The 15,804-nt window shown below is 50.4% G+C and overlaps 1 protein-coding gene across 1 annotated transcript in view; it reads left to right on the forward strand.

Moving 5' to 3' along the window:
* Positions 1-15,804, forward strand: part of DOCK11 (dedicator of cytokinesis 11) — a gene marked incomplete at its 5' end in the record, with an annotated part of 71,903 nt that overhangs the window by 26,437 nt on the left and 29,662 nt on the right. Inside the window, 8 exons of the mRNA XM_025205043.1 lie at positions 1,549-1,587; positions 3,328-3,506; positions 6,690-6,806; positions 10,539-10,614; positions 10,908-11,020; positions 14,729-14,840; positions 15,036-15,102; positions 15,569-15,616. Coding sequence (XP_025060828.1) covers positions 1,549-1,587; positions 3,328-3,506; positions 6,690-6,806; positions 10,539-10,614; positions 10,908-11,020; positions 14,729-14,840; positions 15,036-15,102; positions 15,569-15,616 — 751 coding nt within the window. The remainder of the gene's footprint in view (positions 1-1,548; positions 1,588-3,327; positions 3,507-6,689; positions 6,807-10,538; positions 10,615-10,907; positions 11,021-14,728; positions 14,841-15,035; positions 15,103-15,568; positions 15,617-15,804) is intronic.

Consider the following 15,804-nt stretch of genomic DNA (forward strand, 5'->3'; position numbering starts at 1 on the left):
CACAACCTGCCCAGTCCCGGAGCAGTCATTGAGGGCATGGGAGACTCAGGCGTGCTTGCTGTGTGGCTCCCAGCCATGAGGTGGGTAGCAGCACTGCCAGCCTGCACTGGAGAGTCGTGAGGATGCCTTGGGTGAGGTCTGAAGTGCTGGGGTGCTTGGGATGGTGGCCAGTTGCCTATGCAGAGAGATCCTGGGGCTTCTGCGCCTGTCAAAAGATCTCTTGGCTGAATTTCCACTGGTGTAAGTGGGAGTTTTGTCCACACTCAAGACACAGCTGTGCTCCAGACTCCCTCAGGACCCTTTTCTAGTCCGATTGCAGAAGGAAGGGTAACACTTCACTTGCTTGCGCATGTTACTGACTGCCCCAAGCTGCCTGGGCTGGGCACTCAGCTCTGGGACACTTGTTTTAAACCTGCCTGTCTGTCTGACGTAGGGAAACAGCATGCCCAGCTTGGGGAACGACCACATGATACAGACAGCCGTGTCTTTTTGCCGCTGCTTCTTCACATAATAACACAGGAATGCACTGATTTTGCTAACCCGTGCCTCTGTCCTCACAGCATTTGGACTGAGAGCGCCCCCCACCTTCCATCATGTATCTATGAAATCTATGAGATCTCGCTGCACCGCGTGTTTCATGTTTAAAAATGTGCCTATGTTAAGACATAATAAAACTCCCAGCCTAGTTGCATGCTGGATGCACACTCTGGGTAAGGTAAGATGGGAACAGCCCCCTCCTGGACTGTGTGCACACACCCACGCACACTCATACACCCGTGTGCAATGAAAGGGGCATCGACAAGTCTGGTGTTCCACCTACCACTGTCAAAGTGTATAGCAGGGCAGGTCTGCAGTAGCATGGTGGGACCTTACATGTAGGTTTAGAGGCACACGGGATAGCCTGGAGCAAGGGAAGGGATTCCTCACACAGCCCCCATTAGCATTTTGCTCCTGCCAGGAGAAGGACCAGTTGGTAGGGCCAGAACTGGGCTGGGAGGTAAGGACTTGGTGTAGAGCAATTCTTCTGTTGCAGAGAGCTCAGAAAGTGCACGACACGTAAGAAGACTTGGTGTACTCTGGGTTCCTCTTTGTCATCTCCAAGTTTCTCTTCAAGTCACAGGCATCCCGCAGGGCCGGGCATCCCACAGAGTGCCATGGCTGACTGCTGGTGAATCACCGGTGTAGACAGGCATCCTTTGTGTGTGCGTGTAGAGACACAGGCCATGCTGGCTTCCTGTATGACACTGGTTTGTCTCCCAGGCATCTTCAAGCAGCTTCTCTTCTGTTCCCTCAGCAGAGATTATATGAAGCTGGTTTTGCTGTGCATTACTGCTGCTGCTTGTAGCTTTCCTGGAAGACACATGTGTCTCATTAGCAGCTAGAAGTTGGCTCCGTCCCCCCAGTCAGAGTTAGCAGCAGTTCAGCAGTGATCAGACAAACCAGACAAACTTGCTCTTAAATGATAGTTCCAGCTCAAGACCAGGCTTGACTCCTGTTTATTTTTGCTATGTTTTTATTTGTCCCTTTTCTTTTTCACTCATGAATTAGATTTTTTTTCATTGGCTGTGGATCGGTTCGCTTCAGTAGGTAGGTTCTACTGGGCTTGTTGAATCCTCTAATGCCAAAGCAAATGTGCGCTGGCTCAGATGCGCTGGCTTGAACACAATTAACTGCAGCAATAACCCCTGGGGTGTGATAGATGCAGAGCTTCGCTAAGCAACTAACCCTCAGAACGGGAAAAAGCTCCAGCTTCAGTTCTCCTTCCTCCTAATCACATAGTAACACTCAGTAATGGCACACTCAAGAATTGCTGCTTATGGCTCTGAGAACCAGCAGAAGCCAAAGTACCTGCAATGTCTGTAAACTCACGGCCCATGGAAAGTGTGGGCAAGGGTTTCCAAGCAGTGTGAATGCTCTGGGCTGAAGCAGGACATGAAGGAAGGTTAGCACCTCCAGGGTTTCAGAAAGGCAGCTGCACCAGATACACGGGGCCTGTTCCCTCACGGGCTTTTGGGCCATGCAGGCATGTCTGCAGGGATCCTTGGGCCATGTGAGTATCTACTGAGCCATCTAGGAGGTGATGAGAGCCTGTCCAGCAAGCCAAGAGTAGCTTTCACCTTGCTAGCACAGGTAACAGTGGCAGGGAAGAGGCTGCAACATAAGCCAGAATGAGCCAGCCAACAGAGTGCCCAGGGCTCTCACCTGCATGGGTGCTGGGTCTTCCCTCCTGCTGGATGGCAGCAAGCATGAAGGGGTCCTGACCTTTTGCAAGTGCCTCCTCCATTGCCACAGGTATCAGAGGAGAGTGTAACGAGATGCACAGCAGAGGAATGAAGCCACCTTGGGTGATGAGGCACTGTGTCATGCTGCCCCTTCATGCTGGTGCTACAAGAGGCAGATAAGAGACCTTTGCAGCTCCTGGGAAGCAGGCCCCTAGCACCCTACGCAGCTCCCCCACTCCTCGTGGGAGCACTGAAAACCCTGCCTGTATAACCCAGCGGGGGACAGGAGGTTCACGGTGCAGCTTGTGTGCTCCCTACTTGCCCTTAAGCTGCAGGAAAAACTGGGCTCACGTGTGAAGGTGAAAGAGGCCATCTCTGTATCAGGACCTGCCTGCAGGGGGGCTGCAAAGAGGATGGAGCTGGACTGTTTTCAGTTGGGGCAGATGACAGGACAAGGAGCAATGGGCTCCACCTGCAGCAAGGGAAGTTGAGGTTGGATATTAGGAAAAACTCTCACTAGGAGGGTGGGGAAGCATTGGAACAGGTTGCCCAGAGAGGTGGTGACGTCTCCATCCTTGGAGGTTTTGAAGACCTGGCTTGACAAAGCCTTGTCTGGGATGATGTAGTTGGGACTGGTCCTCCTTTGAGCAGGGGGTTGGGCTAGATGTGACCTCCTGAGCTCCCTTCCAGCCCAAATTGTCTATGTGTTTATGACCTGGGAGAGTAAAATCCTGCTTCTTGCTATGCAATGTCATGGTGGGCACAAGACAAACCAGGGTGGCCTGGCTTACTGCACAAGTTCCTTTCCAAGCAAATGCTTCTGCTGAGCCTAAACAGGAAGATTTAGGGGATGCCTCTGTCCTTGAGTGGGATTGAAGAACATAGGGTGTGTTCAATCTTCAGAAAGGCCCAGCGTGGCATAACGATGACAGAAATGCCCCGGCCTGCTCTTAGTCGTGGAATCACATGTGCAGAGGTGGTCCATCTCAAGCAGGGGAGATGGGCTAGCAGGGTGACTGACGATGTGACAAATGTATTTTCCTTTTCTGAAGTAGCCAAAGGAGCGGTTTGGTTTCAGCCCTCGCCATCTCGCTGTTTGTTGCAGATGTCGGTCTGGAGTACAGCTTAACTGATGAATATTGCCGGAATCACTTCCTGGTGGGGATGCTTCTCAGGGAGACGGCGGCTGCCCTGCAGGACAACTATGACATCAGATACACAGCCATCACCGTCCTAAAGAGCCTTATGATAAAGCATGCCTTTGACAACAGATACCAGCACAAGGTCAGGCCTAGTTGCACTGGGGATTCAGGATAATCTTTTGCACTGGTGCCAGGGTCCATCACAGACTTGAGTGCTTTGCTCAGTGCATTAATATTGCTCTCTTGCATTTTAAAGAATCCATAAGTAACTGCTGGGGACTGGGTTTTGTTAGGGGCAATTTATATTGGAAGTTGTGGAACCATTGGTTTGTGTCTTCCATCAGGTTTAGCATTAAGGTAAAAGAGACCCTGATGCGATTAAATGCTTTAGCGTGTTATTAAGCAATGGGTTACGTAAAGCTAAGTCCATATTTAAATATTTTGCTGGTTGATGCCTTAAATTAATAGCTTGGATTTCATATGCTGCAAGCTGCAGAGAAAACGGGTCTCTATTAGCCATGAGCTTGATGGTTTGCTAACTGGTTGGTCCCAGTCTCAAGTTCAAATACTCGCAGTGAGGTTTGGCACAAAATGCCCATGCTGTGTTTATACTGCTTCTCTTCCTTCAGGACATTGGTGATCAAGTGTTTTTATATGTTGGAAAAATCCTTCCTGTCTGGATTGTTTTATATAGTTGTCTTTCAAGATGCTGGGTTTCTGCCAGCAGAGATGTTCCTTCTCCTTTTAAAAGTCAGCCAGATGATCAGCATCTGGATCTTCCAAAAAAAGAAAGCTTAGCTCTTTGCAGAGGCCTGAGTACCAGAACTCAGTGTGCATGCTAGGAGGAGCAGCTAGGAGGGCATGTCATCTTTCACAGGGCTCGGATGGCCAAGTGGGACATACTTTTGCCACTGAAGCCGACCTCCATCAGTGGTCTGAGCATGACACCTAATTGTGGCCATGCTCTCCAGGAGATTTGTGGACTTTCTGCTAAATGCTGCCTCCCTTAAGCAGGCTATTATGATGGGAAAGCATGACCCAAGAGCAGCCGATGGTTCAGAGGGTGCTCAAACTGGCTTCAGGGAGAAACTATATTGCCTGTGTGAATGCAGGCAGAGAGAGCTGGGTGGGCACGAATAGGATGAGAGTGGCTTGAGTGTGCTGTGAGAGGGTGATGGATAGGTGAGGAGAGGGATTGGGGCAGCTGAGGTTGCGGGGGATTACAAGGGATGGGAGGGGGAGACTCTCCCCCCTGCATCCTCCCCTCACACCAGGATCCTGATGGAGCCTGAGCCCCTCTCCTGAGTCCTCTCACATGGGCCTAGGAGACCTGGGCCCCTGGTGTGAGCTCATCTTCTCTGGACAGTCACCGTTTGCTGTCACTGCAGCTGCTGAGTGGGGCAGGAGGTTGTCTCCTTCCTCAGCAATGTGCAGTAGAGACCCTAGCTCTAGTTTAGCAGAGGTTTTGACTCTAGGCCTGTCAGGAGGCCCTGAACCACTTCAACATGGGCTTCCTTAGGTCCTGTTGGAAGGGGGTTTGCAGGGCTGAGCAAGCCCCGCCTGCTCCACTGATCTTGAGACACAATCCCCCCCCGGGGCAAAGTGCCCTGGGAACTGGCCAGCCAGGGGAGCTGGATCACTGCTGACAGGGGCTGTCAGCCACGCGGCTGATGAGAAATGAGCTGTACCCATGCTCAGCACAGCAAAGACGCATGCAAAGGGCAGGGCAGGAGTGGCAGGGCTCCAGCCCCCCAGGAACACCTTCTGAGACGGTTTTGTGTATGTGGTTTCATGCTCTCACCATTTTGAGCTGCCTGAACACAAGAACAAATTCTCTCCCAGAACAAGTTCTCTCCCACTCTCCAAGAGGCTCATTGTGTTGCAGTGAAGCATGTCATATGGAGTGATTGTTTAAGGGTTCAGCATGAATTGCAGATGGAGAGGTGGGTGGGGAGAGGGGTGATTCACTGTGAAATGCTACAGGACCTGGCCAAACCACATTGCCTTCCGTGAAACATGTCACGTGCTGCATTTAAAGCGCACAAATGACCTGCCAAGGCATCCTGCATTTTACAAGTAACACCTTTGGGGCTAAATCACCGTTTTGCAGCTTGTTATTTGATGGTAACTGAATACATGGCGCATTACAATTTATCACATGACGGATGCATTAATCCTGAGATAAATGTCATGTCTGTCAGGGGCCCCTAGCAGGTATCGCTCCCAAATCCCCTCTGGGGAAAGCAGTGCTGGAAATATGGCTTTCAAAACAGTATAGGGAAGAGCTTATAGTGTATGTGTGCAGAGAGGCTTGCTGGGAAGGTTTCTAGACAGCTGGTTTTCATGCCATTTTGTGACCGTGTGGGATGTGCAGTGTCTGAGCTACATCGACTGAGGTATGTACAGGCCCTGATCTAGGGAAATGGCTGAGGAAGGTCAATGGTTGTCTTCCTATTTAGATTTTTAATCATGAGGAAATGCAGTAATTCAGGTGGTGCGCAAACTGCCTTGGAGAGGAAAGGAATTTCCATCTGCAAATGCCTGCAGGGAGCAAGGGGAAACGGGACAGACAAGCCAGAGTCTCTGAAAGTTTTGTGACCCACTTGAGTCAGTAAAAAGCTTTGGGTTAGTTTTGGCCTGGTCATCCATCTCTCACCTGTCCATTCATTCTGAAGCACCTCATATCTTAAAACCAAAAGTCATTTGGGATGAGGAAATTAGCTTTTTCCTTGTGGAAGATGCTGATTTCAGAAATTTCAGAAGTTTCTGATGCTTTTTCAAGTGAGCAATTCAGCTAGGCAGCTGTTCCCCCCAAACACTTTCGCTGGCAGACTTTGTGTGCGCAAAGTCCTGACCGGGCCTTAGCACCGTTACAAGGTAAAGAAGCAACGGCCACCGCTAGTTAATCCTAGCAGGACTGGCTGCGTGCAGTGTGCTCTGGAAAAGCAGGCTGCTTTCTTGGAGGAAAAGTAGCCTGGGACTTCAGGTGCTTTTCCATGGCTCCAGAGGTGTGGATTCAGTTCCTAACTCTACTTGTTCTTCTGGAAGGCTGGACAGGTCACTTTACACCCCGGCTCACACTCCATAGCACAGGGACAGTACAATTTTCCTAACTCACAGGGAGGTTATGAGGATAAGGGTACTGACTTTACAAGTTTTTCTAGGCTATTAAAACCAGCAGGGATCATCCTTGAGAGTAATCCAGTCAGAGTATCTGTGGAAGAGCTGTAGATAGGTTGGTGGGTGCATAGGGCTAGGAGGTGCTGGGGGGATTCGAAAGCTCTGGCTGTTTCCTCAACACCTACAGTCATTCATTGTCTTTCAGAACCAGCAGGCAAAAATCGCCCAGCTGTATCTGCCGCTGGTGGGATTGCTCTTAGAAAATATCCCGCGGGTAGCTGGCCGGGACACACTGTACTCGTGCGCAGCTATGTCTCCTTCGGTGAGTAACATGGCAGGATTAAGGATCTACCTTCTCCTTGGCACAGCAAGCCCAGTAACCCTGCGTGCAGGCAGCAGATGGCTCAGTTTGGCTTTAGAAATAAAGAACCATGTTCTCTCCTGCATCCCTGGGTTTTGGTCTTGTTCATTTAATTCATTTCACTTTCCCTTTTAGCTCCTAATATGGATCTGTTCTGCTAGCTGACATGCCTTGGGAGGGTAGGAAAGTCGGGCTGGAAGGGACCGCGTGAAGTTACCTCGTCCAGCCCCCTAGGCAAGGCAGGATCGTAGAATCATAGATAATTCAGGCTGGAAGGGAGCTCAGGAGGTCACATGTAGTCCAACCCCTGCTCTAAGCAGGACCAGCCCCAACTACATCATCCCAGACAAGGCTTTGTCTACCCAGGTCTTCAAAACTTCCAAGGATGGAGCGTCCCCCACCTCTCTGGGTAACCTGTTCCAGAGTTTTACTGCCCTCCTGGTGAGAACATTCTTCTTAATATCTAACCTCAACTTCCCTTGCTGCAGCTTGAGCCCATTGCTCCTTGGGCTGTCGTCTGCCCCCACTGAGAACAGCCCAGCTCCATCCTCTTTGCAGCCCCCCTGCAGGGAGCTGAAGGCTGCTATCAAATCCCGCCTCCGTCTTCTCTCCTCCAGACTCAGTCAGCCCAGTTCCCTCAGCCTCTCCTCACCAGTCCTGTCCCCCAGACTCCAAACCATCTTCGCTGTCCTCCACTGGACTCTCTCCAATGTGTCCACATCCTTTCTGTAGTGGGGGGCCCAGAACTGGACACACTCTAGATGTGTGCTGTACTCCAGATGTGGCCTCACCAGTGCCCAGTAGAGGGGAAGAATCACTTCCCTTGACCCGCTGACAACACACCTACCAGTGCAGCCCAGGATGCTGTTAGCTTTCTTGGCACCAAGGGCACACTGCTGGCTCCTGTTCAGCTTCTTGTACCCTGTCACACCCAGGTCCTCTTCTGCAGAGTTGCTTCTCAACCAGTCACTCCCAGCCTGTACCAGTGCCTGGGATTGTTCCCTCTTCAGTGCAGGACTTGCATTAGTCCTCGTTGAACCTCATGAGATTTCTTTTGGGCCAATCCTCCAATTTGTCTAGGTCACTCTGAATCCTAGCCCGACCCTCCAGTGTATCTACTACTCCCCACAGCTTGGTGTCATCCACAAACTTTCTGAGGGTGCACTCTGTGCCATCTTCCAGGTCGTTGAAGATCTTGAACAAAGCCAACCCTAGGACTGACGGCTGAGGCACTCCTTAACACCAGCTGCCAACTAGACATTGAGCGCTTGATTACTGCTCTTAGCCTGATGCTTCCGCCGGTTTTCTATCCACCTTGCAGTCCATTCATCTAGCCCGTACTTCCTTACCTTGCCTGCAAGAATGTTGTGGGAGATCGTATCAAAAGCCTTGCTAAAATCAAGGCTTCAAAATCACCTGTGTCCCGCATCCACAGAGCCAGTCACCTCGTCATGAAGGCAATCAGGTTGGTGGATCCATGCTTCCTGTTCCTGATCACTTTCTTCTCCTCCAAGTGCTTAGAAATGGATTCCTTGAGGATTTGCTCCATGATTTTTCCAGGGACTGAGGTGAGGCTGACCGGTCTGTAGTTCCCTGGATCCTGCTTTTCCCTTTCTTAAATATGGGTACTATGTGTGCCCTCTTCCAGTCATCCCAGACCTCTCCTGATCCCCATGACTTTTCAACGATGATGGCCGGTGGCTCTGCAATCATATCAGCCAACTCCCTCAGCACCCTCAGGTGCATCCCATGCAGCCCCATGGACTTGTACACATCCAGCTTTACTAAATAGTCCCTAACCTGTTCTTTCACCACTGAGGGCTGCTCACCTCCTCCCCAAACTGCGCTGCCCGGTGCAGTAGTCTAGGAGCTGAGCTTGTCTGTGGAGACTGAAGCAAAAACGGCATCGAGCACTTCAGCCTTTTCTGCATCCTCTGTCACAAGATTCCCCCCACCCCCCATTCAGTAAGGGACCCACATTTTCCCTGATCCCCCTCTTGCTACCAGCATACTTGTAGAAACCCTTCTTCACATCCCTGGCTAGCTGCAACTCCGCAGTTGTATCTTGGCCTTCCTGACTTCATCCCTGCATGCCTGAGCAATGCTCTTATATTCTTCCCTGGTCGTTTGTCCAAGTTTCCACTTCTTATAAGCTTCCTTTTTGTGACTTAGTTTACCAAAGAGTTCCCTGCTATGCCAAGCCGGTCTTCTGCCGTACTTGCTAGTCTTCCTGCGCATCAGGCTGGTTTGTTCCTGCACTCTCAGTAAGGCTTCTTTGAAGTACAGCCAGCTCTCCTGGACTCCTCTCCCCCTCAGACTGGCTTTCCAGGGGATCCTGCTCACGAGTCCCTTGAGTAAGTCAGAGTCTGCTTTTCTGAAGTCCAGGGTCCTTACTCTGCTGTTCTCCATCCTTCTTTCCTCAAGATCCTGAACTTAATCATCTCGTGGTCGCTGCTGCCCAAATTGCCATCTCCTAGTACGTTCCCCACCAATTCTTCCCTGTCCATGAGCAGCAAGTCAAGTAGAGCATGGGTCCTAGTTGGCCACCCCCTAGTTAGCCACCCCCGATCATTCCCAACTAAACCAAACCACCAAGTGTGGCTGCTTTTAAAAATTTCCAGGAATGGGGATTTCACAGCTCTTCTCAGTAGCCTGTTCCAGTGCTTCTCTAGATGTCTGCTACAATGCCTGAACACCCACAGAGTCAGCAAGTTCTTCCCAGTCTCCAACCCGAATTTTCTCCAGATTAAACAACCCTACCCTTTTCAGCCTTTCCTTGTAAGTCTTGCGTTCCAGGCCCCTAATCATTTTTCTCACGCTCTGCTGGACTCTTTCCAGTCTGTTCAAATCCTTCTTGAAGTGTGGGGCCCAGGACTAGACACAGTACTGCGGGTGAGGCCCCCCCCAGTACTGAATGGAGTGGCAGAATCACATCCCTTGATTTGCAAGTGACACTCCTGTGTGCCGTTGGCTTTTTTGCAACAAGAGCACACCATATGCACACCATATGCAGCTTGTAGTAACCTCAGCTCCTTTTCTGCAGTATTGCAGCCTACCCACTCATTCCTCAGTCTGTACTTGTGCATGCAGTTATTCTGTCCCAAGCTCAGGACTTTGCATTTGTCCTTGTTAAATCTTATCTGATTGATTGCAGACCATTTTCCAGTCTATCCAGGACATCCTGGATCCTGGCCCTCTCCTACATACAATATTGCCAGTTGAGCCAAGGCTGTTAGTGACATGTCGTAGTGCATTCGTTATTGGTCATGCAAACATTTACAATGGGAACTGCCTATTTATACACGAGATCAGAATTTGGACTGTTGTCAAACTGTCTCGCAAATTGTACCTGCCTGTTTGTGCGGGGCAAGGAAATTCCTTTCTGAGAGACTAGTAAAGTATGGGATTTCAGAGCCAGTTAGACTTCTTCCAAATTGTAAAATGTCCTAAAACTTGTATGAAAATGGGGAGAAAAAATGGACAATGAGTTTATAAAACAGCTTTGCTGTTCTTTAGTCAAGTCTGCTAGTTTTTTAGCATCCTTCTCTTCATGGAAAAAATAAGGGAATAGATTCTCTTTTTCCATTCTGCTTTTGCAAAGGCATTTTCTGTGGCTTCTTTATATGGTTGATTTTTCTAGTTTTACCAAATGACAAAGCTATTCAGTTGCACATGGCTCCTCTTGCTTTGCAGGCCTCCAGGGATGACTTTGTGTGTAATTTCACCTCCCCGTCCAACAGATCAAGTCTGATTGCAGATAAAGATACAGGTAAATATTTTGTTTGAAGTGCTAACTAAAGATTCACTGGAGCTACCTACAGAGCAGCTGGGAGCTTCAAAGAACTGTGGCATAAAACACAAGCACCCCTTCTGTCAAGTACCCTCGTAAAGTTTTGTACTGTTTTCTCCATGAAAAACAAGTTCTGAATTAATCATTGTGCCAGTTGCAATGCTCACATTTGCTATTTATTTCCTTGGTAAATCATGTCTAATGAGCCGTTTCACTATGGTGTGTAAGAGCTGACTTGGCCATCGTGGCCTTGTTCTTTTCTTTCCCTGTAGCCTATGGTGCGGCACTCCAGAACGGCCACGTCCTGAAAAGGGAGGACTCCAAGGCATCGCTAAACTCGGAAGGGGTGGCAGGTTCTCCTGATCAGTGTCACACTGGCGAAAATGTAATGCACCCGGGATGGCAGAGCACAAAGCTGCCCGCACATTCAGGCTGCCCTTGAGACCTCACTCTTGCCTGCCCTTTGACAGATATGTGTTGGATAGACACCTTGCTGGGTCTCAGCATTTGATCTCAGCAGTATTCCTGCCCAGAACAGGGGGGTTAGACTTGATTATCTTTCGAGGTCCCTTCCAGCCCTTAATTTCGATTTCTATGATTTCTATGTTGTTGCCTAAGAAATGGACCAGGCCCTTTGGTCTTGATAGGGGAGGTCAGGATGGATGAGCTCATGCTCCCTTTTCACCTTAAATCTCCCAAACTCAAATCTACCTACTGTGAATGACTTGTTAAAAGCCGAAGGGGAGCAATCAGGGGATGGTGTGCACTCCTGGTCTGTCTCCCTACTAGGTGCACATCTGCACACATCTGTTACATGCATGTTGACTTGGTGTGGCCAAGCGTGTCCTGGTGAGTTTTGTATGCAGAGTGATGGCAGAACACTGTGGCACAGGAAGCAACCACTGGAAGGAAGGGGAGGCCCAGAGGATGCAGCTGTGGAAAAAGCAGCTCTGAGCAGCCATAACAATGGTCTGCAATAAATAGCGGTGGCCAAACAAACCAGAAAGGAATCTCTTGTGGACATGCCTTCCCTGAGGCTTTCCCATGCATGTTTCAGCCCTGCCTATCCTAAGAGTAGCTGACTTCTACGGGTCACTGAAGCAGGCTTGGAATTGTTCCTGCTCTTTTAAAAGTATTGCTCTTGTAGCTAGAAAGAAGACGGGAGAACGCTCTCGTAGCTGGCCCCAGTATGTTTAGAAGGAAGTCCACAGGGCTGCAAGGGGGGACTTGCCAAGGTGCCAGGGGCATCACCAAATGGCTGTACAGCCCTGCTTCTGCCAAGTGCTCCAACATCGAGCCAGTTGCATGCCAGACACGACACAGACACTGCATCCCCTGGGAGGCAGTTCCTGCATTTTCATAGATTTCATAGACGTTCGGGCTAGAAGGGACCTTGGAAGATCGAGTCCAGCCCCCTGCCCCAGGGGCAGGAAGTCAGCTGGGGTCATAGGATCCCAGCAAGATAAATGTCCAATTGACTCTTAAAGGAGTTCAGAGTAGGTGATTGCACCACCTCCGGCGGCAGCCTGTTCCAGGCCTTGGGGGCTCAGACTGTAAAGAAGTTCTTCCTTATGTCCAGCCTGAAACGGTCTTGGAGAAGTTTGTGACTGTTTGACCTTGTCATCCCTTGGGTCGCTCTGGTGAACAGGCGTTCCCCCAGATCCTGATGTACACCCCTTATATACTTACAGGCAGCCACCAGGTCCCCCTGAGCCTGTGCTGCTCCAGGCTGAAGAGTACCATAGCTCTCAGCCTCTCATCATAAGGCCTGTTCTCCTGCCCTCTGATCATGCACGTGGCTCTCCTCTGGACTCTGCACAAATCATTGCTGTTTTCAGCTCAGTTCTAGTCCATGGCGTCTCATTAGCTAGGAGCTCACTTCCATGCTCCATTTGGGCCCCCCACTACAGAAAGGATGTGGACAAGTTGGAAAGAGTCTGGTGGAGGGAAGTGAAAATGGTTTGAGGGCTGGGGCACAGGACTTGTGAGAAGAGGATGAGGAAACTGGGCTGGTTTAGTCTGCAGAAGAGAAGACCAAGAGGGGATTTGATAGCAGCCTTCAGCTCCCTGCAGGGGGGCTGCAAAGAGGATGGAGCTGGGCTGGTCTCAGTGGGAGCAGATGACAGGACAAGGAGCAATGGGCTCCAGCTGCAGCAACTGGGGGGTTTAGATTGGATATTAGGAAAAACTCTTTCTCACATGGAGGGTAGTAAAGCACTGGAACAGGTTACTCAGAGGCTGTGGGCTCTCCATCCTTGGAGGTTTTGAGGACCCAGCTAGACAAAGCCTTGGCTGGAATGATGTAGTTGGGGCTGGTCCTGCTTGGAGCAGGGGGTTGGACTAGATGTGACCTCCTGAGCTCCCTTCCAGCCCTCATTGTTCATGTTGTAAAGGGTGTGTTTTGAGTCCCTGCAAAGCAGCTGTACGTTAATAGATATAGTACCAGCCAAGAGCTTAAAAGGAACACAGCGACCTATGATGCATCCTTTTGGAGCTGCTTTGTGAGCCTTCCTCCCTCATGTCATCTCTACAGCCACCACTGTAAAGGACATGAAGATCCAGTAGGATCTGGCACGCAGGAACCACTCCATCCTGACAGGCATTCCCCCTAACTCAGACTGTTTACCCTGAGTCCTTGTGACTCATGCCCTTGGCCTTTTCCAGCATAAAGAAAAATCAAAGTACATGGTTTCCTGAATGGCCTTTTGGGGCACAGCTCAAAACACATCAGGTAGAGAGCTTTGCAGTGTCCTCAGAACCTGAAAAGAGTTTATGGGGGAGCAGGGGCTGAAAGCTATGAATTTGAGTCATCTGGAAGGTTTGCCACATTGTTCACTGCGTTGTTTTGCTTGGAATGGGACTCTGCAAAGCTGAGAAAAGGAATTCAAATGATTTGTTTGGACCTTTTCTGCTCACCAAATGACGTTTGTGAATGCCCTCTGGTTTTGACTTCAGTTTAACCCACTGCTTCCTCACAAACCCTCCCAACCATACAAAATGTTTCTGAACAAACTAAACTGAAACTTTTTTTTGAGATTTACAATGGGCTGAAACGCTGAAAATTTTTCCTCAAATCCTTTTTTCCCCATTTTCCAGAGCTTTTAGGGACCTGAAAAGCCAGGTACTTGCAGCACCCTGCCCGTAGGGGCAGAGAGATGACACATGCTGCCTGCCATCCTCCTCCTGACTGGCTAAGGTTTGCTCACAGAAGGAGGTGGTTCATGCTTCTTTCTCAGGTCCCTGCTACGCGTTACATATATTACGCAATCGCAGTTCCCTCTAAGCTGTGTGCATGCATAACCATACACAATAAAAAATTCATGCTGTGCAATAACTTTTTAATGTCATGCACACAGTGGCATACGGACAGGGGGCGGGGAGACAGTAGGAAGCCATGGCCCCTGGGCGCCAGCCTGGAGGGGATGCCCAGTGCCATAGCAAGGGGGCACCGCCACTCCCCCCGCTGCCGCCACCGCCGCCAGCTTCCCATCTGACCGCTCACCACCTGCCACAGGCTGCTGCAGGAGGGGGAAGAGATGGGCACACTGAGATACCCGCACACTCCCAGCCAGGATTGTTTACGCGTTGCTGAACCTTAGAGGGAGCATTGTATGCAATTAACTGGTGAATCGTGCAATAAATTTAAACCACTCCCAGGTGCACAGTAAGACTGGCCACAAGTGCAAAGCAGTTATCACTCAGCTAGCTAGTCATGCAATAAATTTAGACCAACCGCACATGCAAAGTAACAATCACATGATAAAAGTGTGTCTCCAGCTATAAGAAGACTCAACTCTCTATACAGTTAATGCTTGAAAATGTGTCACAAATCTAGTGCTGGTTTTTATCCAGCTTTCATTTGAACATGTAGCAGGACCCTGATTTGGTCACTCTACAATGAGCTGGCCACCCATTGCAGTTGGTGTCCCCATGATGGCTAGGTGAATGACCACTGCTTATTTGTTGCCCCCAGGATACATCCCCTAAATAGTCGTGAAGGCAGCAGCTGCCTTGGGCCATGGCAGGTGAGGCTGGTTTTGAAGCAGCACCCCTGTGCCCTGGTTTTCTAGTCAGTGATTCTCCTTCCATTTAGATACGAAGAAGTTCTACGAGGAGCAACGTGTCCCACTGCGGGAGGCTGGACCAGCTGGAGATCAGGAGCCTCCTCATGTGCTACCTCTATGTCGTTAAGATGGTTTCAGAAGGTTAGTGCCTTGCGCGCTCCCAGGCTGCTCCTGTCCCTCTGTGCTGCTACCATGATGTAGCAGCCATCAGGGTGAGCAGGGGGCAGCATAATGGTAGCAAGGGAAGCTTGTCTGCAAAGGTGTTCATATGTGGAGAGCTCTGCACTGGTCCCAGAGGTACAGGATGCATCCTCAACAGTTTTGTGTTGCTTCCAGATACCCTCTTAACCTACTGGAACAAAATATCCCCACAAGAGCTGGTCAATGTCCTCGTGCTTCTGGAGTAAGTATCTGGTGCTCGGGGCAGTGTTTCCCGTTGCATGTCATAGATCCGTGTCATGTGGTATAAGGGGTGAAGTGAAAGCAGTCTCACCTGCACCCGGCCATGTTCTGCAGCAGATGGGGTCCTGCATCCTGTGTGTGATGGGCCAGAAAGGGTGGGAGGGCAATGCCTGGCTAGCGAGGAGCAGTGCTGTCATGAGTCCAGTGAGGCTGGGCTGGGAACCTGCGCTCTGCAGAGAGCTCCAGGACCAAAGATAGGCCTGGCGGTGTCACCGCCGCTTTGCTTGCCATTGTGTCTGACTGGGCAGAGGGGTGAGGAGAGAGGAGGGCGTCGCGCAAAGAGGGTGGTGGGCCCGGTGCCTGAGAGCACCAAGTGCCAGGCCAGGGGCCCCAACCTGCTCGCACAGGCCAGGGGAACTACACACAGTAGTAGTGCCCTTGCTGATGCGGATCCCTTTTCTCTCTAGAGCCTGTTTATTTCACTTCAGATACGTGGGGAAGAGAAACATTGCCAGGTACCATGCTCCTGTCGGCTACAATTCCCTCGCGCAGTGTGCCCCGGGTTAGCTCGGTCAGGCTGAAACAGGAAGGGGAGCTCACACCCAGCTGGGGTGGGGCTGCGGTCAGGAAACCCTGTTTACCCAGGCCCAGGCAGGAAGGTGAAGGCAGAGTTGCTCTTTGTTTTTAGCAGGGAAAGGTGAAG

This window comes from Alligator sinensis, unplaced genomic scaffold (genome assembly GCF_000455745.1).
Source record: "Alligator sinensis unplaced genomic scaffold, ASM45574v1 scaffold1059_1, whole genome shotgun sequence".
Lineage (NCBI taxonomy): Eukaryota > Metazoa > Chordata > Crocodylia > Alligatoridae > Alligator > Alligator sinensis.